General features: G+C 38.2%; 1 protein-coding gene across 1 annotated transcript; it reads left to right on the forward strand.

The window, feature by feature from the left end:
- Nucleotides 1–3,956: 3,956 nt before the first annotated feature.
- LOC133537099 (transcription regulator protein BACH1-like) lies at nucleotides 3,957–20,753 on the forward strand. Its single transcript, XM_061877962.1, has 5 exons — nucleotides 3,957–4,083; nucleotides 8,299–8,548; nucleotides 12,513–13,469; nucleotides 13,609–13,815; nucleotides 15,574–20,753. Exons 2-5 carry the CDS (start codon nucleotides 8,309–8,311, stop codon nucleotides 15,763–15,765), a joined length of 1,596 nt encoding a protein of 531 aa, XP_061733946.1. The 5' UTR covers nucleotides 3,957–4,083; nucleotides 8,299–8,308; the 3' UTR covers nucleotides 15,766–20,753.
- Nucleotides 20,754–21,404: the final 651 nt, after the last annotated feature.

A 21,404-nucleotide genomic window follows, 5' to 3' on the forward strand; every position in this document is an offset into this window, starting at 1 on the left:
GTGACTATATATATATATATATATATATAGTCACTACTGCCTACATACATACATATATATGTATGTATGTATGTATGTATGTATATATATGTATGTATGTGTATGTGCATATATATATATATATATGTGTATATATATATATATATATATATATATATATATATATATTTCGAATATGAATCGCGATTCTCACGTTGTGCGATTCAGAATCGATTCTCATTTTTAAAAATTTGGATTTTTTTTTTTTAATCAATCCAAAAAAACAATACACAGAAATACCATAACAATGCAATCCAATTCCAAAACCGAACCTGACCCAGCAACACTCAGAACTGCAATAAAAAGAGCAATTGAGAGGAGACACAAACACGACACAGAACAAACCAAAAGTAATGAAACAAAAATGAATATTATCAACAACAGTATGAATATTAGTTATAATTTCAGCATAGCAGTGATTAAAAATCCCTCATTGACATTATCATTAGACATTTATAAAAAAAAAAGGACAATAGTGTCACAGTGGCTTACGCTTGCATTCGCATTTCATAAGCTTGACAACACACTGTCCAATATTTTTACAAAAATAAAATAAGTCATATTTTTGGTTTGTTTAATAGTTAAAATAATTTTACATTATTGCAATCAGTTGATAAAACATTGTCCTTCACAATTATAAAAGCTTTTTTTGTTTTTGAATCTACTACTCTGCTTGCATGTCAGCAGACTGGGGTAGATCCTGCTGAAATCCTATGTATTGAATGAATCATTTTGAATCGGAAAAATTATATTTTTTTTAATCGAGAATCAAATCGAATCGAAAAAATCGATATTATCGAATCGTGACCCCAAGAATCGATATTGAATTGAATCGTGGGACACCCAAAGATAAGTGGTGTGGGAAAAAATCAATTCGAATATGAATCGTGATTTTCACATTGTGTGTTTCAGAATCGATTCTCATTTTAAAAAATCGTTTTAATTTTTTTAAATTTTTTTTAATCAATCCAACAAAACAGCAACACCATAACAATGCAATCCAATTCCAAAACCAAACCTGACCCGGCAACACTGGCAATAAACACAGCAATTGAGTGGAGACACAAACGACACAGAACAAACCAAAAGTAGTGAAACAAAAATGAATATTATCAACAACAGTATCAATATTAGTTATAATTTCAGCATAGCAGTGATTAAAAATCCCTCATTGACATTATCATTAGACATTTATAAAAATAAAAAAAATAACAATAGTGTCACAGTGGCTTACACTTCCATCGCATCTCATAAGCTTGACAACACACTTTGTCCAAAATTTTCACAAAAATAAAATAAGTCATATTTTGGTTTGTTTAATAGTTAAAATAAATTTACATTATTGCAATCAGTTGATAAAACATTGTCCTTCACAATTATAAAAGCTTTTTTTTTAAATCTACTATTCTGCTTGCATGTCAGCAGACTGGGGTAGATCCTGCTGAAATCCTATGTATTGAATGAATCATTTTGAATCGGAAAAATATCGTTTTTTAATCAAATCGAAAAAATCGATATATTATCGAATCGTGACCCCAAAAAACGATATTGAATCGAATCGTGGGACACCCAAAGATTCACAGCCCTAGTATATATATATATATATATATATATATATATATGTATGTATGTATGTATATGTAAGTGGTGTGGGAAAAAATCGACCATGATTCTCACGTTGTGTGATTCAGAATCGACTCTCATTTTTAAAAATCGTTTTTATTTTTATTTTTTTAATCAATCCAACAAAACAATACACAGCAACACCATAACAATGCAATCCACTTCCAAAACCAAACCTGACCCAGCAACACTCAGAACTGCAATAAACGGAGCAATTGAGAGGAGACACAAACACGACACAGAACAAACCAAAAGTAATGAAACAAAAATGAATATTATCAACAACAGTATCAATATTAGTTATAATTTCAGCATAGCAGTGATTAAAAATCCCTCATTGACATTATCATTAGACAGTTATAAAAATAAAAAAAAAAGAACAATAGTGTCACAGTGGCTCACACTTATGCATCGCATCTCATAAGCTTGACAACACACTGTGTCCAATGTTTTCACAAAGATAAAATAAGTCATATTTTTGGTTCATTTAATAGTTAAAACAAATTTTTGCAATCAGTTGATAAAACATTGTCCTTTACAATTATAAAAGCGTTTTACAAAAATCTACTACACTGCTTGCATGTCAGCAGACCGGGGTAGATCCTGCTGAAATCCTATGTATTGAAGGAATAGAAAATCTTTTTAAAGCCGGAAAAAAATCGTTTTTGAATTGAGAATCGTGTTGAATTGAAAAAAATTCGATTTTGAATCGAATCGTGACCCCAAGAATCGATATTGAGTCGAATCTTGGGACACCCAAAGATTTGCAGCTATACTATATATATATATATATATATATATATATATATATAAATATATATATATACATATATATACACATATATATACATTTGTATATATAAATATATATATATATATATATATACACATATATATACATTTGTATAGTATTATTACATTTTTACAACATATTACTATAAATAGAAATACAGTACCGCTGTTTAATTTTATTTTGGCAATTCAGCTGCCAGTTTTTTACCATAATAAAATGTAATACCATAAAATCAGCAACTGTGGATTAAAAAAACAAAAACAACCGGTCAGTTCAGTCGACAGAATTTTACTGTAAAAAAACAAACATTGGTGGGATTTTTTTAAATTTACAGTGATATCCTGGGAAAAATACTCCCTACGCTGTGCAGTAAAATCAATTGGTCATTTTATAGCGTACAATTTGATGGATAACTTGCTTCGAAACCAAAAGTTAAGCAGATTTTTAAGTATTTATTTGGATTTTGACCAACAAAGTTAGATGATATTTCTTGCAATATCGGACACTATTCGTTACCTCTCTCAAACTAGAAAAAAGCCCTAATACCTTTATTAAGAAAGAAAATAAAAGGTATTTTATTGACACACATTATTTCCAGGCTTTTGCGGGCCATATAAAATAACGTGAAGGGCCAGATCTGGCCTGCAGGCCTTGAGATTGACATCTATGCACTAGACACACCAATGAGCTTGTTTATAGATTAGATTAAAAAATAAAACCCCTCACAGTAAGTTGCCATTTGTCATAACTTTGTGAGATGATACAATGCACTTTAATGAAGATATCAAATATAAATGTGACAGATTGTAGCCAGACGCTGACTTCCATCAGCATTTCATTGCAAAGAAACAAGCCCAGGGTTATAGTGAGTGGTATTTTTCACAAGTGGGAAGCCGTTTCCCGAAAATAATGCCTACATTAAATCTGTCTGTGGTGCAAAAAAAAGGTTGTGGACCCGTGCTTTAGACTAGAGCACAAGTCACATAAATAAATGAAAAAACATAATGAAAGTGAACAGAAATTAGGTAATTTTCTATTAAATAAATACAAAACCATTATGAAAGTGAACAGGAATTAATTCATGTTGCTTTTTTACCTGTAATACAAAGCTTATATGTTGATTTATTTTTTTTAATATTAGTGTATGATGACCTACATTGTAAGACTATTTCTCCCGGCTGGCCTGGGAACGCCTCAGGATCTTCCAGGAAGAGCTGGACGAAGTGGCTGGAGAGAGGAAAGTCTGGGCTTCCCTACTTAGGCTGCTGCCCCCGCGACCCGACCTCGGATAAGCGAAAGAAGATGGATGGATGGACGTACATTGTATTGGTTTCAGTATTTTTCATGTACAAACCTTTTCGCTGTGAAAACGGCTAATAGAGTTTTTTTTTGTTTCTTAAAAAAAATATATATATATATAAAATGAATTTCAAATAAAAAACAATAACGAGCCACTTTTATGAAGGGCTCCTCGAGCTGCGGCTCCCTGAGTTCTATGCATGTTTTGATAAGTGCCTCTTGCGCATGCGCACACGTTGCTTCTGCTTTTGCTGACTCTGGTTCCGGATGAGCAGATTCGCCTCGAACCAAACTACACAAATGGTACTTTTAAGGAGCTGACACAGAAGGTTGGTACTTACACGACGTGTATTATTCTTACTTTTACTACTTCTATCGTACATCTGTTAATTTTTCTGACCAAACTTTACAAAATGTGCTCGTTCGTGCTAACGTTCAGTCAAAAACGATAACGGCCTGGCCTAAACTACAAGCTTCATGTTAATAATTTCACTGACTTAAAAAAACAATTACATTATGTTTAATGAAGATTTTTAAATATTCTGTGACAAACTGAACCCACGCGTTGTAAACCTCGGATTTGACTTTTTTCTGCCGTGTTTGCAAAGTTGGCCAAACATGAGTCAGCATTTTTAAACTCGCTTAAAAGTCACATTCGTGCTAATAACCAGGACCAGCAGATTTATGTCGTTTTATTTTTTAAATAATTCAGTTTAAAATACAATCGAAACAATGTAAGTTATAGCATAAACCAGGGGTCACCAACCTTTTTGAAACCAAGAGCTACCTACTACTTGGGTGCTGAATAATGCGAAGGGCTACCAGTTTGATACACACTTAAATAAATTGCCAGAAATAGTCCATTTGCTCATTTTACCTTTAAGTTTATGTTATTATTAATAATTAAGATATTTATCTTTGTGGAAACACTGATCATCATAATGATTTCTCACAATAAATATATATAGAAACAGATAGATATTTTTATAAATATATTTCGACTCTTTAAAATTCAAAATTCAGCCGGAAAAAAAGAAGAGAAAAACTAGCTAATTCGAATCATTTTGAGAAAACTAAAAAAATAATTTATGGAACATCATTAGTAATTTTTCCTGATTAAGATTAATTTTATAATTTTGATGACATGTTTTAAAAAAAATTCAAATCCAATCTGCACTTTGTTAGAATATATAACAAATTGGAATAAGTTATATTTCTAACAATGGTTTTGAAATTTAATCGTAAGTTTGAAGAAATATTTCACAATTCTTCGTCGAAAATACAGAAGCTAAAATTAAGAATTAAATTCAAATGTATTTATTATTCTTTACAAAAAAAAGAAAATTTACTTGAACGTTGATTTAAATTTTCAGGAAATAAGAGAATTTAAAAGGTAAAAAGGTATATTTGTTTAAAAATCCTAAAATCATTTTTAAGGTTGTATTTTTTCTATAAAATTGTCTTTCTGAAAGTTATAAGAATCAAAGTAAAAAAATAAATGAATTTATTTAAACAAGTGAAGACTAAGTCTTTAAAATATTTTCTTGGATTTTCAAATTCTATTTGAGTTTTGTCTCTCTTAGAATTAAAAATGTCAAGCAAAGCGAGACCACCGTGCTAGTAAATAAATACAATTTAAAAAATAGAGGCAGCTCACTGGTAAGTGCTGCTATTTGAGCTATTTTTAGAACAGGCCAGCGGGCTACTCATCTGCTCCTTACGGGCTACCTGGTGCCCGCGAGCAATGCGTTGGTGACCCCTGGCATAAACAATCAAAACTTTACTTTAGGGTGTGTCGAAAGTGCAGCCCGGGTGCCCTTCGTGGCCCGCAGCTGGAGTTTTGTTGACCCACAACATATTGTCTTGGGGGACAAAATGTAAGACAAAGAGAAAAAATTCGAAAAGAAAGTGTAAATAAAACTTAAAAAGTCTTAAATATGTGTGGGATATTTTGATATATTTTGAAAAAAATGTTACAATGAGACAGCAATAGCTTGTTACAAAAAGTGTCAAAGTATTATTATTTTTTCATGGAATTACATATTTTTGTAAATTTGTTAAAATATTTTTACTGTTGTTTTTTATGACACAAATCTGACACATTCAAATTCCAATTCTTAAATGCAAATCAAAAAAGGAAATTAGGGCTGATTTTCGTTTTTTATTATATATGGCAGATTTGAAAACACACAAAAAAAGGGTTGACTTTCATTAAAATATTGCCATCAAATTGGATTTTGTGCTGTTTTCCTTTTTATGGATTTTTATTTTTCCAGATAAATACAAAAATCGAATATATGTTCATTCAAAATGCAAAAATGCGTGTTTATCTGTGTGATCACATATTGAACCAGAAGCAATATTTTAGGTCCGTGTACCTATTTGTATTCTATTTCCAATTCTTAAATGCAAAACAAAAAAAACATTTATTTTTACAGATAAATACAAAATCCAATATATGTTCATCCAAAATGCAAACATTTATATTTATCTGTGTGATAAATTTTTAAATGCAAAACAAAAAACAAACTTCGGGCCATTTTTTCTATTTTCATTTCTGAAACAAAAGTTGGACAACTATTTATTGACACTTTTTTAAAAGGACATTAGGACTCCTGCTGAAAAAAGATGTTAGCATTATGCTAAAAACATGCTAAATGCCAAGGAAAAGCCAAAATACTGCTTCCGGTTCAATTTGTCATCACACAGATTAATACACATTTTGGATTAACATGAATTGGAATTTGTGTGTTTATCTAGAAAAATAAAAATCCATGAAAACAAAACAGGACAAAAAAAATTATGGCAATATTTTAACGAAAATCAACCCTTTTTTGTTTGTTTTCAAATCTGCTTACATAATAAAAATCGAAAAACGGCCCTAATTTAGTTTTTTTGATTTGTCTCTCAGAATTGGAAATAGAACCAACGGGAGGTACACTGACGTTTTCTTTTTACGGATTTGTATTTTTTTTACATAAACACAAATATTTCCAATTCATGTTAATCAAAAATGCGTGTTTATCTGTGTGATGACAAATTGAACTTTGGCTTTTAGCATGTTTGTAGCATGACGCCAAGACCTTTGTTTAGCGGTTGTCGTTTTTAAAAAGTGTCATTAAATAGTTGTCCAACTTTTCTTTCAGAAATAAAAATTAGAAACAAATGTTTTTTTATTTGCATTTGAGAATTCGAAATCGAACGAACGGGAGGTACTTGGATCGAATTTAATTGTGTTTTTTGATCACAAAATAAAAACATGGAATGGAATTTTGGAGTTAAAATACAAAAGTGTAGTAGACCCAAGTATTTATTAAGTACCACCATAATGACAACATTAAAATACAGTAGTGTTGTAGACCTAAGTATTCATTAAGTGCAACAATAATGACACCATTGGAATACAGTAGTGTAGTAGACCTATGTATTAAAGTACCACCATAATCACATCATTAAAATACAGTAATGTAGTAGACCTAAGTATTCATTAAGTACCACCATAATGACAACATTAAAATACAGTAGTGTAGTAGACTTAAGTATTCATTAAGTACCACCATAATGACAACATTAAAATACAGTAGTGTAGTCGACTTAAGTATTCATCAAGTACCACCATAATGACATCATTAAAACACAGTAATGTAGTAGACCTAAGTATTCATTAAGTACCACCATAATGACAACATTAAAGTATAGTAGTGTAGTAGACCTAAGTATTCATCAAGTACCACCATAATGACATCATTAAAATCCAGTAATATAGTAGACCTAAGTATTCATTGAGTACCACCATAATGACATCATTAAAATACAGTAATGTATTAGACCTAAGTATTCATGAAGTACCACCATAATGACAACATTAAAATACAGTAGTGTAGTAGACCTAAGTATTTATCAAGTACCACCATAAGGACATTAAAATACAGTAGTGTAGTAGACCTATGTATTAAAGTACCTCCATAATGACAACATTAAAATACAGTAGTGTAGTAGACCTAAGTATTCATTAAGTACCACCATAATGACAACATTAAAATACAGAAGTGTAGTAGACCTAAGTATTCATCAAGTACAACCATTATGACAACATTAAAATACATTAGTTAAAGTTAAAGTACCAATGATTGTCACACACACACTAGGTGGGGCGAAATTTGTCCTCTGCATTCGACCCATCCCTTGTTAGTGTAGTATTTATCAATTATCAAGTACCACCATAATGACAGCATTAAAACACAGTAGCGTGGTAGGCCCAAGTATTCATTGAAAACAAGAAAGAGGTTTTATTTAGAAAGTTTATTTAATATTTCTGGCCACTGTTTGAACAGTAACACTGTGTGTGAATATAGGAAAATGGCATTCTCTGGCGTACCACTAGATGGAGCCGGTGTACCACAGTTTAAGAATCACTGAGCCAGTGAAATGATCATGTGCAGAGATACTACCATTTGACAATATGTTTACTACTGTGGTGGTGCGCGGCATCACATCGAGAGCTCTTCCTAATGCTCTGACTCTTGACCGGGACTTTTGTTTAGAGAGTCGACCATGTTCCTCCAAGGCCGGTGCACCTCGGTGTTCACCTTCCAGTCAGCCGTGCATAGCGCTCGCCTGTTGCACTGTCTGGACGAGCAGAGGAGGCGGGACATCCTGTGCGACCTGACCGTGGTGGTGGAGGACCGCAGCTTCCGGGCCCACTCGTGCGTCCTGGCGTCCTGCAGCGACTACTTCCAGGGCTGCGTGGCTGGCGACGCCAAGCTTAGTGCCGTGGTCGCCCTGCCTCTGGAGGTCAGTGTCCGCCTCCTTGGATCCACAGCTCTCTTGGGAAACTAGTATGTGCTGAAAGGAACTGTCGGATCAACTATTGATGAAACTATTTGCTCCAAAATCCAACTGGCACCATCATAGTCTTTTACTAACTCCACATCTCTCCTTTTTAGCTTCAGCAAAGATTATATGGGCTTGCATGTAAAATGTGTGATATCCTGTGCGATACAAGCAGTCCTGTAGCATGTTTACTTGTGTGTGATATCATGTAAGGGAACAAGCAGTCCTGCAGCATGTTTACTAGTGTGTGCGTGTGATATCATGTGCGATACAAGCAGTCCTGCAGCGTGATTAACTGTGTGTGATATCATGTGAGATACAAGCAGTCCTGCAGTGTGTTTACTTGTGTGTGATATCATGTGCGCTACTAGCAGTCCTGCAACATTTTACTTGTTTTGGGTATCATGTGCGATATAAGCAGTCTTGCAGGGTTTTTACTTGTGTGTGATATCCTCTGCGATACAAACAGTCCTGCAAAGTGTTTACTTGTGTGTGATATCATGTGAGATACAAGCAGTCCTGCAGTGTGTTTACTTGTGTGTGATATCATGTGCGATACAAGCAGTTCTGCAGCATGTTTACTTGTTTTGGGTATCATGTGCGATACAAGCAGTCCTGCAGAGTGTTTACTTGTGTGTTATATCATGTGAGATACAAGCAGTCTTGCAGGGTGTTTACTTGTGTGTGATATCATGTGCGATACAAGCAGTCCTGCAGCGTGTTTACTTGTTTTGGGTATCATGTGCGATACAAGCAGTCCTGCAGGGTGTTTACTTGTGTATGATATCAAGTGAGACACAAGCAGTCCTGCAGCGTGTTTACTTGTTTTGGGTATCATGTGCGATACAAGCAGTCCTGCAGGGTGTTTACTTGTGTATGATATCAAGTGAGACACAAGCAGTCCTGCAGCGTGTTTACTTGTTTTGGGTATCATGTGCGTGATTAACTGTGTGTGATATCATGTGAGATACAAGCAGTCCTGCAGTGTGTTTACTTGTGTGTGATATCATGTGCGCTACAAGCAGTCCTGCAGCATTTTACTTGTTTTGGGTATCATGTGCGATATAAGCAGTCCTGCAGTGTGTTTACTTGTGTGTGATATCATTTGCGATACAAGCAGTCTTGCAGGGTTTTTACTTGTGTGTGATATCCTCTGCGATACAAACAGTCCTGTAAAGTGTTTACTTGTGTGTGATATCATGTGTAATACAAGTAGTCCTGCAGGGTGTTTACATTTGTGTGATAGCATGTGCGATACAAGCAACAAGCATACCTGCAGCATGTTTATTTGTGTGTGATATCATGTGCGATACAAGCAGTCCTGCAGCGTGTTTATTTGTGTGTGGTATCATGTGCGATACAAGTAGTCCTGCAGGGTGTTTACTTGTGTATGATATCAAGTGAGATACAAGCAGTCCTGCAGCATGTTTACTTTTGTGTGATATCATATGCAATAAAAGCAGTCCTGCAGCATGTTTACTTGTTTGTGATATCATGTGGGATACAAGCATTCCTGCAGCGTGTTTATTTGTGTGTGGTATCATGTGCGATACAAGCAGTCCTGCAGGGTGTTTACTTGTGTATGATATCAAGTGAGATACAAGCAGTCCTGCAGCATGTTTACTTTTGTGTGATATCATATGCAATACAAGCAGTCCTGCAGCATGTTTACTTGTTTGTGATATCATGTGGGATACAAGCATTCCTGCAGCGTGTTTATTTGTGTGTGGTATCATGTGCGATACAAGCAGTCCTGCAGGGTGTTTACTTGTGTATGATATCAAGTGAGATACAAGCAGTCCTGCAGCATGTTTACTTTTGTGTGATATCATATGCAATACAAGCAGTCCTGCAGCATGTTTACTTGTTTGTGATATCATGTGGGATACAAGCATTCCTGCAGCGTGTTTATTTGTGTGTGGTATCATGTGCGATACAAGCAGTCCTGCAGGGTGTTTACTTGTGTATGATATCAAGTGAGATACAAGCAGTCCTGCAGCATGTTTACTTTTGTGTGATATCAAGTGAGATACAAGCAGTCCTGCAGCATGTTTACTTTTGTGTGATATCATATGCAATACAAGCAGTCCTGCAGCATGTTTACTTGTTTGTGATATCATGTGGGATACAAGCATTCCTGCAGCGTGTTTATTTGTGTGTGGTATCATGTGCGATACAAGCAGTCCTGCAGGGTGTTTACTTGTGTATGATATCAAGTGAGATACAAGCAGTCCTGCAGCATGTTTACTTTTGTGTGATATCATGTGCGATATAAGCAGTCCTGCAGTGTGTTTACTTGTGTGTGATATCATTTGCGATACAAGCAGTCTTGCAGGGTTTTTACTTGTGTGTGATATCCTCTGCGATACAAACAGTCCTGTAAAGTGTTTACTTGTGTGTGATATCATGTGTAATACAAGTAGTCCTGCAGGGTGTTTACATTTGTGTGATAGCATGTGCGATACAAGCAACAAGCATACCTGCAGCATGTTTATTTGTGTGTGATATCATGTGCGATACAAGCAGTCCTGCAGCGTGTTTATTTGTGTGTGGTATCATGTGCGATACAAGTAGTCCTGCAGGGTGTTTACTTGTGTATGATATCAAGTGAGATACAAGCAGTCCTGCAGCATGTTTACTTTTGTGTGATATCATATGCAATACAAGCAGTCCTGCAGCATGTTTACTTGTTTGTGATATCATGTGGGATACAAGCATTCCTGCAGCGTGTTTATTTGTGTGTGGTATCATGTGCGATACAAGCAGTCCTGCAGGGTGTTTACTTGTGTATGATATCAAGTGAGATACAAGCAGTCCTGCAGCATGTTTACTTTTGTGTGATATCATATGCAATACAAGCAGTCCTGCAGCATGTTTACTTGTTTGTGATATCATGTGGGATACAAGCATTCCTGCAGCGTGTTTATTTGTGTGTGGTATCATGTGCGATACAAGCAGTCCTGCAGGGTGTTTACTTGTGTATGATATCAAGTGAGATACAAGCAGTCCTGCAGCATGTTTACTTTTGTGTGATATCAAGTGAGATACAAGCAGTCCTGCAGCATGTTTACTTTTGTGTGATATCATATGCAATACAAGCAGTCCTGCAGCATATTTACTTGTTTGTGATATCATGTGGGATACAAGCAGTCCTGCTGGACATCCAGTTAACTAAATGTCCTCTAAGAAGCACACAATTTTTGCTCTTTTACTAAAGTTATTTAAAAAAGATAAACATGCTAGGCTATAGGTTACTTGGAGCACCTCTCAAACTCCATCAGGTTGTATGGAAAGTGTTGGTTTTCATCCAGGATGTCTCTGTACATTGCTGCTTTTATTTTTCCCTCTATCCTCACTAGTCTCTCAGGGCCTGCTGCTGAAAACCATCCCCACAGCTTTATGCTGCCACCAGAAGGCTTCACTGGAGGGATGGTATTGTCTTAGTGATGAGCGGTGCCTGGTTTCCTCCAAACATTCACACCAAAGACTTCAAACGTTGTCTCACCAGACCAGATAATTTAGTTTCTCATGGTCTGAGAGTCTTTCAGGTTCATTTTGGCAAGCTGTTTACCAAGAAATGTCTTCCGTCTGGCACTCTACCATACAGGCCCGATTGGTGGATTGTCCTTCTGGAAGGTTCTCCTCTCTCCACAGAGGAATGCTGTAGCTCTGACAAGTGACCACCTCCCTGACTAGACTAAGATGACTGCAGCAATGTACAGAGACCTTCTGGATGAAAACCCTTCCCATCTAACCTGATGGAGCTTGAGAAGTGCTGCAAAAAGGAATGAAAGAAAGTGCCCAAAGATAGGTGTGCCAAGCTTGTGGCATCGTAATCAAAAAGACTTGAGGCTCTAATTGCAGTCGAAGGTGCATCAACAATGTATCATACTTTTCTAACAATGGTCCACTCCTTGTGCCACAGGTGACGGTGCAAGGCTTCGAACCCCTGCTGCAGTTTGCCTACACGTCCACGTTGCTCTTCACCCAAGAAAACATCCAGGCTGTTCAAAGCTGCGCAAAATTTCTGGGATTTCGCAACCTGGAGTCGGCATGCTTCGATTTCCTCATCCCAAAGTTTTCCGAGCCGAAGTCGCAAGAGGGCAAACAGAGAGTCAGCTGTCGGAAGTCGCAATCCGACTTCGCACCTCTGTACCCCGCAGGTCCGACCCGTGGCAGAGAAGATGACTTCTGTTTGGAGTCCTGCGGCCCTTCGATTCCCTCCTTACCTCTGGAGTTGTCTGCTAGTCCTGTTTGTCCCATGTTGTCTTTGCCTGACCCGGACTTAGCAGATCCTCATTCTCAGATGTGTTTGGCCGTGGAAGACGTCTGCAGTCAAAACCAGTTAAGTCTGAGCGACTGCGGGTTGCCATGTCAGGCCATGGATCCTCAAGACCTGATGGAGCCAGTAGTTGAAGACGCCGTGAAAAGTCTCAGCATGAACCCGGACCGCGGCCTCGTTTCTTGTCCTCTCAACTCAGACGCGTGCACTCATTTGTTAGAAGGAAACCAGTCGGACAAAGACCAGGGATTCCCAGAGAGGAGCAGAGAGGAGAGGGAAGTGGCCGAACATCTGGCCAAGGGGTTTTGGTCTGACTTGTGCCAGTCTCAGTCTCAGACTCTTCCCTCTTTAGACTCTGTGGACCAAAGCAATCCGGACAAAGCCTCGGAATTTCATTGGCTGAAACAGCTGGACCTCAGCTCCAATCCGTCGGACTGTCCCTTCCTCCGGGAACTTGGCACAGGTGACGACCCGCACTCCCGCACCGACACGCTGTCGCAGTCAGAGAAGAGCCCGTGCGTGTCCTCCCTCCACTCGGGCGAGGACTCCGACGTGGACACAGATGGAGATACAGAAGCGAACAACAGGAGAGCTGCAGAGGTCCGACTCACATTCCTAACCGCACGTTTTCATAATCCCGGGAAACCGCGTCCTCAGACTCGTCCTCCATTGCAGAGGACGCTGCTTCTCAGGAGACGTTGGTCCAAATGACTAATGACTGTCCCCGCGCTCTCTCCAGATTCAGCTTCCATTCCCGGTGGAGCACATCTCGGCGCTGAGCCGCAGTGCCTTCCAGCAGCTTCTCAAGCACAATCACATGACCCCGGAGCAACTGGAGTTTGTCCACGACATCCGTCGGCGCTGTAAGAACCGCGCGGCGGCGCAGCGGTGCAGGAAGAGGAAGATGGAAAGCATACACCAGCTAGATGGGGAAATCAAAATTTTAGTAAGTGTCGTGGAAGTAACGCAGACCTCCGCCAAGGTCCAACAATCAACAAATAGCATTCACGAATGAATCAAGTCTTTTAAATGGCTCATTTAAGGAGCTGTTCATTTTAATGAAGTGAATTATATTTATATAGCGCTTTTCTCAAGTGACTCAAAGCGCTTTACATAGTGAAACCCAATATCTAAGTTACATTTAAACCAGTGTGGGTGGCACTGGGAGCAGGTGGGTAAAGTGCCTTGCCCAAGGACACAACGGCAGTAACTAGGATGGCACAAGCGGGAATCGAACCTGCAACCCTCAAGTTGCTGGCACAGCCACTCTACCAACCGAGCTGACAATTTTGATGCTGCTACCATGTCATCATATATTGGACAACTCATTCAGGTCAATGACCTTTAACAATGCTCTGAATGAAACTATGAGCAACATTCACTTCTATGACCCAAAGCAAACAACCTTCCCTAGTCATGGTGCAAAAAAATAAAATAAGATTTCAACCAACACAGATGCATCCCACTCTGGGAACGACATGCTTCGAAATTTGACTTTGATTTGGTTATCCAGACTATCGACCGCCAGCCAAGTGCGACTTCAACTTGACTTAATGAGTTTAATAAGGAACTCTACCCACAAGGAGATGGCATTAATTTTAATATTCTGACAATTTTGATGCTTATGGACAACGTGAGTAGTTCAGGTAAATAACCTTTAATTATGCCTTAAATGGAATTATGCGCTGCATTATTTATGACCCAAAGCAAATGACCTTCCCTATCAATCAATCACAGTTTAATTATAATGCCATAAATCACGAGTGTCTCAAAGGGCTGCACAAGCCACAACGACATACTCATGGTGCAAGGAAAAAATAACAATTGAAATGCAACCAACACAAAATGTAAACACACATAACAGAACTTGCTCACTGAACTTCGTGGACATTATAAAAAAACGTCATTCACTATAAAAAAAACAACTAAATTACACCCATTTAAATCTATTACAAAGCATGATGGGAAAAAAATACATGTGTATACGTTTACGAGTAAAACGTTTGAAATAAATGTATATATTTTAAAAATTGTAATTGTTATTATGTAAATTTTGTTTTTATTTGAATTCACTTTTCAGGTTCATTAGCATCCCGGAAGAGTTAGTGCTGCAAGGGATTCTGGGTATTTGTTCTGTTGTGTTTATGTTGTAAGTCATAAATTTTACTTTTTGAAACCGATACCGATAAATTCCGATATTACATTTTAAAGCATTTATCGGCCGGTAATATCGGCAGTACGATATTATCGGACATTTCTAGTAAGTACACAAATTGAATAAAAAAAAAACTAAAATTAAAATATACCAAAAAAACCCCCCAGATATTACGGTAAGGAATTTTTAACAAAAAAGATTACTTATTAGTAGTGAATTTTTTCTATACTGTTAAAATACACATTTTTTTAAATGAGGGAAAATTCAAGCTGTCAAAGCATGGAAATATTTACAATGAAAACACAACAAAAATTGGATCAATTAGTTATATTTCTGTAAATTAAATTATTCGAATTTACATCTTCAACTGATTCGAGTGATTGTTTCTTTGATGAGAAAAGTAAAAAAAAACGAACTTCCGGTAAAATAACAAGCTGGTCTTTGGAACGGCTCCCTTCATAGAACTACAAGTGCTATTGCTTACAGCGTGAGCAGCAGGTTGTCACCTGTACGTTCATGTCAATGTCATTAATCCTGATGTTATTCCAGAAATGTGAGAAAGAGAAGCTTCTTCAGGAGCGAGCGGACCTGGAGCAGAACCTGGAGGAGAGCCGTCAGAGTCTGTGCAGCTTGTGCAAAAGCCTGGAGTTGACTCCGGACCAGGACCACCTGCAGGTCCTGGCCAAGCTCTCCGCTCCGGATGTCCCCACCTGGCCGCAGCGTGCCCATGACCAGAAGTAAGTGGCTCTTAGCAGGATGGACATTAAAAAGGTTGTCATGCTGTCCAGAGACTTCCATCCCAACTTCTTGCTTCTGCTGTACCTTGAATCAACAGCAACATGTACAGTATGTTCCCTCTCAGGGTCATGACCAATAATTGTTGCATTTCTCAGGGAAAATTGTTCCGCTTGTCTTGTCCAGCACTGTATTATTGCATCACCAAATTAGCACTAACCAGGGATGGAACGGTTCATGAAACCAAATCGGAACCTGACTTCAGATCGTGTTTTTTTAATGTTTTAAGATTCTATGAGGAGCGTGTTTTTGTGAAGTTCCGATCATGCGCACTGCCCGACGTGACAGACGACAGGCGGGAGTAGTGAAGCGTCCATGGCGTTGTGACTTCTGAATTATTGTCTCCTGCCGTCCCGACTGAAGTTACGGATCACAAGTATTGAAATGGTTTTTTTTTTGTACATGTCAAACATTGTCGAAATGATGTCAAGGGGTTGGTTGATATGGTAAATGGGTTACACTTGTATAGCGCTTTTCTACCTTCAGGGTACTCAAAGCGCTTGGACACTATTTCCACATTCACCCATTTACTCTCACATTCACACACTGATGGAGGGAGCTGCCATGCAAGGCGCTAACCACGACCCACCAGGAGCAAGGGTGAAGTGTCTTGCTCAAGGACACAACGGACGTGACGAGGTTGGTAGAAGGTGGGGATTGAACCAGGAACCCTCAGGTTGCTGGCACGGCCACTCTCCCAACAGCGCCATGCCGTCCCCAATCATTGATCAACAATCATTTACCGTCAATTTCGGTTTGTAAGAGGCACATTTTTTCTCTACACTTTGAGCTCTGCGGCTCAGTAAACGGTGCGGCTAATTTATGCGAATAGTAAAAAAAAACAGAAAACAAGCAACTACATTGAAAATTAGAGTGTCTGCCCTAAGATCGGTAGCTTGTGAGTTCAAAACCCTGGCCGAGTCATACCAAAGACTATTAAAAAAAAATGGGACCCATTGCCTCCCTGCTTGGCACTCAGCATCAAGGGTTGGAATTGGGAGTTAAATCTACAAAAATGATTCCCAGTAAATTTGGTACACACTATAGTATATACAATCAAATTTGGTTCACCGTAGAATATAAACCATCAAATTTAGTACACACTTCAGTATATACCATCACATTGGTTTCACACTACAGCAGTGGTTCTCAATCTTTTTTCAGTGATGTACCCCTATGAACATTTTTTTTAATTCAAGTACCCCCTAATCAGCGCAAAGCATTTTTGGTTGAAAAAAAAAGATGAAGAAGTAAATACAGCACTATGTCATCACTTTCTGATTTATTAAATTGTATAACAGTGCAAAATATTGCTCATTTCTAGTGTTCTTTCTTGAACTATTTTGAAAAAAAGATATACAAATAACTACAAACTTGTTGAAAAATAAACAACTGATTCAATTATAAATAAAGATTTCTACACATAGAAGTAATCATCAACTTAAAGTACCCTCTTTGGGGATTGTAATAGAGTTCCATCTGGATTCATCAACTTCATTCTAAACATTTCTTCACAAAAAAATTAATCTTTAACATCAATATTTATGGAACATGTCCAAAAAAAATCTAGCTGTCAACACTGAATATTGTATTGTATTTCTTTTCACAGTTTATGATTGTTTAATTGTTGCTATTTTTAGAATATTAAAAAAAATCTCATGTAACCCTTGGCATACCTTCAAGTACCCCCAGGGGTATGCGTACCCCCATTTTAGAACCACTGCACTACAGTATATACCATCACATTTGGTACACACTACAGTATAAACCATTAAATTGAGTATACACTTCAGTATATACCATCAAATTTGGTGCACACTACAATATATACCATCAAATTTGGTATGCAGTACAGTATATACCATCAAATTTGGTATACACTACAGTATCATCAAATTTGGTATACACTACAGTATATACTGTACCATCAACCTGTCGGGGACCGCATTACAAAACCCAAACCAATGAAGTTGGTACGTTGTGTAAATCGTAAATAAAACAGAATACAAGGATTTGCAAATAATGTTCGGACTGGTAAACTGGTAAAAAATTGTTATTTTTTCACAAATATCAGCTCATTTGGAATTTGGTGCCTGCAAAACGTTTCAAAAAAGCTGACACAAGTGGCAAAAAAGACTGAAAGAAAGTTGAGGAATGCTCATCAAACACTTATTTGGAACATCCCTCAGGTGTGCAGGCTATTTAGGAAAAGGTGGGTGCCATGATTGGGTATAAAAGCAGCTTCCATGAAATGCTCAGTCATTCACAAACAAAGATGGGGCAAGGGTCACCTCTTTGTCAACAAATGCCTGAGCAAATTGTTTAAGAACAACATTTCGCAATTAGCTATTGCAAGGAATTTAGGGATTTTACCATCTGCGGTCCCTTAATATCATCAAAATGTTCAGAGAATCTGGAGAAATCACTGCATGTGAGTGGCAAGGCCAAAAACTAACATTGATTGCCCGTGACCTTCGATCCCTCGGGCGGTACTTCATCAAAAAGCAACATCGATGGGTGAAAGATATTACCACATGGTCTCAGGAACACTTAAAAGAAAACTATCAGTAACTACAGTTCGTCGCTACATCGGAAAGTCCAAGTTAAAACTCTGCTATGCAAAGCCAAAGCCATTTATCAACAACACCCAGAAACGCTTCGCTGAGCCCAAGCTCATCAAAGATGGACTGATGCAAAGTGAAAAAGTGTTCTGTGGTCTGACGAGTACGAGTTCCTTTCAAATTCTTTCTGGAAACTGTGGACGTTGTGTCCTCCGGACCAAAGAGGAAATTAACTATCCGGATTGTTCTAGGCCAGGGGTCGGCAACCCGCGGCTACGGAGCCGCATGCGGCTCTTTGATCACTCTTTGGTGTGGCTCAGCTGCTAAATTCCGGGAGGTTTCTGGATTTTAGTGCTTCTCTCAGAAATCACCCGGGGATAAAATTCTACAATTTTCACCTGGACTTCAATATTGAGGGTGTGCAGTGATGGCAGTGCCATTAACCCCCTCTACAACATGTCGTCGTGCCCGCTTTTACGCCATGCGATCTGCGTGCCAACTGGTCACATTTTACATTCAGCCTCTGTTAACACACGAGAGTGACTGCAACGCATACTTAGTCAACAGCCATACAGGTTATACTGAGGGTTGTAATATAAACAACTTTAACACTCTTACTAATATTTGGTGTGGGTTCACAGTGTGGCGCATATTAGTAACAGTGTTAAAGTTGTTTAAACAGGCACTCTCAGTGTGACCTGTATGGCTGTTAAACAAGTATGCCTTGCAATCGTTTGCATGTATCTGCAGAAGCCTCATACGACATGTGACTGGGCTGGCAAGCTGATTGAACGTGTTGTAGAGGGCGCCAAAGGCAGCGCCTTCATAGGACGCCCATGTAATTGTTGTTCGAGGGAAATCCAGTAAACATTCGCGAAAATAGGTGATCGGACATTTGGTAGTCTCACGGAATATTCAGGAGGGTTTGCAAGTGTGATGCTGTCAAGCGGCATTCATATAAAACTCGTGGGCCCCACTATCGTTACATTTTCATATTAAGGTGCGGGCCGCGCGTCTGAGACCCCTGGTTTATACATAGCACAAAGTAAAAGAAACTCTGTATGCAGTGTTATTTCATTTTAAATTTCTAAAGAGTTTTGTGGCTTCCATTGTTTTCTTTATTTTGTGAAACGGGTCAAAATGGCTATTTGAGTGGTAAAGGTTGCCGACCCCTGTTCTAGGCACAAAGTTGAAAAGCCAGCATCTGTGACAGTATGGGGGTGTATTAGTGCCCAAGGCATGGGTAACTTACACATCTGTGAAGGCACCATTAATGCTGAATGGTCCATACAGGTTTTGGAGCAACATACAGTATGTTGTCATCCAAGCAACGTCTTTCTCATGGACGCCCCTGCTTATTTCAGCAAGACAATGCCAAGCCTTGTGTGGCTTCATAGTAAAAGAGTGCGGGTTCTAGACTAGCCTGCCTGTGGTCCAGACCTGTCTCCCGTTGAAAATATGTGGTGCAATGTGAAGCCTAAAATACGACAACGAAAACCCCAGACTGTTGAACAACTTAAGCTGTACATCAAGCAAGAATGGGAAAGAATTCCACTTCAAAAATGTGTCTCCTCAGTTCCCAAACGTTTACTAAGTGTTTTTAAAAGGAAAGGCCATGTAACACAGTGGTAAAAATGCCCCTCTGACAACATTTTTGCAATGTGTTGCTGACAATAAATTCTAAGTTCATGATTATTTGCAAAAAAAAAAAAAAATAAGTTTCCCAGTGTGAACATTACATATATTGTCTTTGCAGTCTATTCAATTGAATATAAGTTGAAAAGGATTTGCAAATCATTGTATTCTCTTTTTATTTACCATTTACACAACGTGACAACTTCAGTGGTTTTGGCTTTTGTAAAACAGCTACTAAAACCCGCTTATTGGTGTGTTTAGCTGAACAGGCCAGAGAAAAAGGGTCGTTTATAAATGATTGGATGTTTCTCTGACACCACTAATGTATACCATGCTGGAATCCTCATGATTTCAGCCTTTCAGAGCTCTTCTTGGACCACCGACGTTTTGACTTATTTGTCACATCCTGGTTACGGTCCTGTCGGCAATGGTTAGATTTATATCTGTTATATTCTCCGGTGTTAAAAATAACCAACCTGAAAACCACAACTAAATAGGCTCGCAATTGGATTTTGTGAACTGTTCCAGCCTTACTAACACCAACTGAACCTTTTGCTATGTAAGAATCTCTGCCACCATGCAATAATATCACAATAGAAGCAAAATGTGCCTGGAAATTGAACAAAGACTGATTTCTCCTACTTGTGAAGCACTGTTGCACATGAACCCAGAGCCCTTATTGGTATCAATGCTACTTGCAAATCTATTTTCACTGTAATAAAGAGAATTTTGCATAGATCATGTCAAAAGTTGATGTGAAACACCACCAGTAGGTGGCAGTCAGTGCAAGTTAGTCACTCTCACTGTGCGCTTCGGTCTTGAAGACACACACAAACCTGCAAACTGGTCCCCGCAAGTCAAAAACGACAACAGTCGGGACGTGCGGACCAAGAAAGGTTGCCAGTAGTGAAAAGTCACCCTCCATCTCCAAAATGAGGCGCTTGTCTTTTAGCTCCCGTGTTGAGTCCTCTGTGTTCGTGGCGAGGAAGCGAGACTTGATTGGAGAAGCAAGCAGCTGCAAGGTCAGAGGCTGCTAATCCTCGGCCTCATTCATGCCAGATTAAAAACCTGCTCCGAATTCTGATTAAGACCGCAGGGTTAGAAGATTAAACAAAATGAAAGCAGCAATCCTGGAATTCATCAGAATAGCCTAAACGGTCATTACAAGGCCAGATTAAAGAAGACTTGAACTGGATATGTCCTCATTTGCATAATCTCTTTCAGACCTTTTCTGCATCAAATCCTGCTTTTTTCTTGTTGTTGGATTGTGTCAACGCTCCAAAGCATTCACACCTACGGTTGTCTACACCTTCTTTTTCTTTCTTCTTCTCCTTCTTCTTCTCCTTCTTCTTCTTCTCCTCCTTATTCTTTTTCTTCTTCTCCTTCTAT

This window comes from Nerophis ophidion, linkage group LG18 (assembly GCF_033978795.1).
Source record: "Nerophis ophidion isolate RoL-2023_Sa linkage group LG18, RoL_Noph_v1.0, whole genome shotgun sequence".
Taxonomy (NCBI): domain Eukaryota; kingdom Metazoa; phylum Chordata; class Actinopteri; order Syngnathiformes; family Syngnathidae; genus Nerophis; species Nerophis ophidion.

Excerpts from the sequence above, each read along its gene's own strand:
- LOC133537099 (XM_061877962.1), top strand. The coding sequence starts at position 8,309 with ATGTTCCTCCAAGGCCGGTGCACCTCGGTGTTCACCTTCCAGTCAGCC. Across the intron at positions 8,549-12,512 it reads TGGTCGCCCTGCCTCTGGAG|GTGACGGTGCAAGGCTTCGA; the intron begins GTCAGTGTCCGC and ends CTTGTGCCACAG. Across the intron at positions 13,816-15,573 it reads ATGGGGAAATCAAAATTTTA|AAATGTGAGAAAGAGAAGCT; the intron begins GTAAGTGTCGTG and ends ATGTTATTCCAG.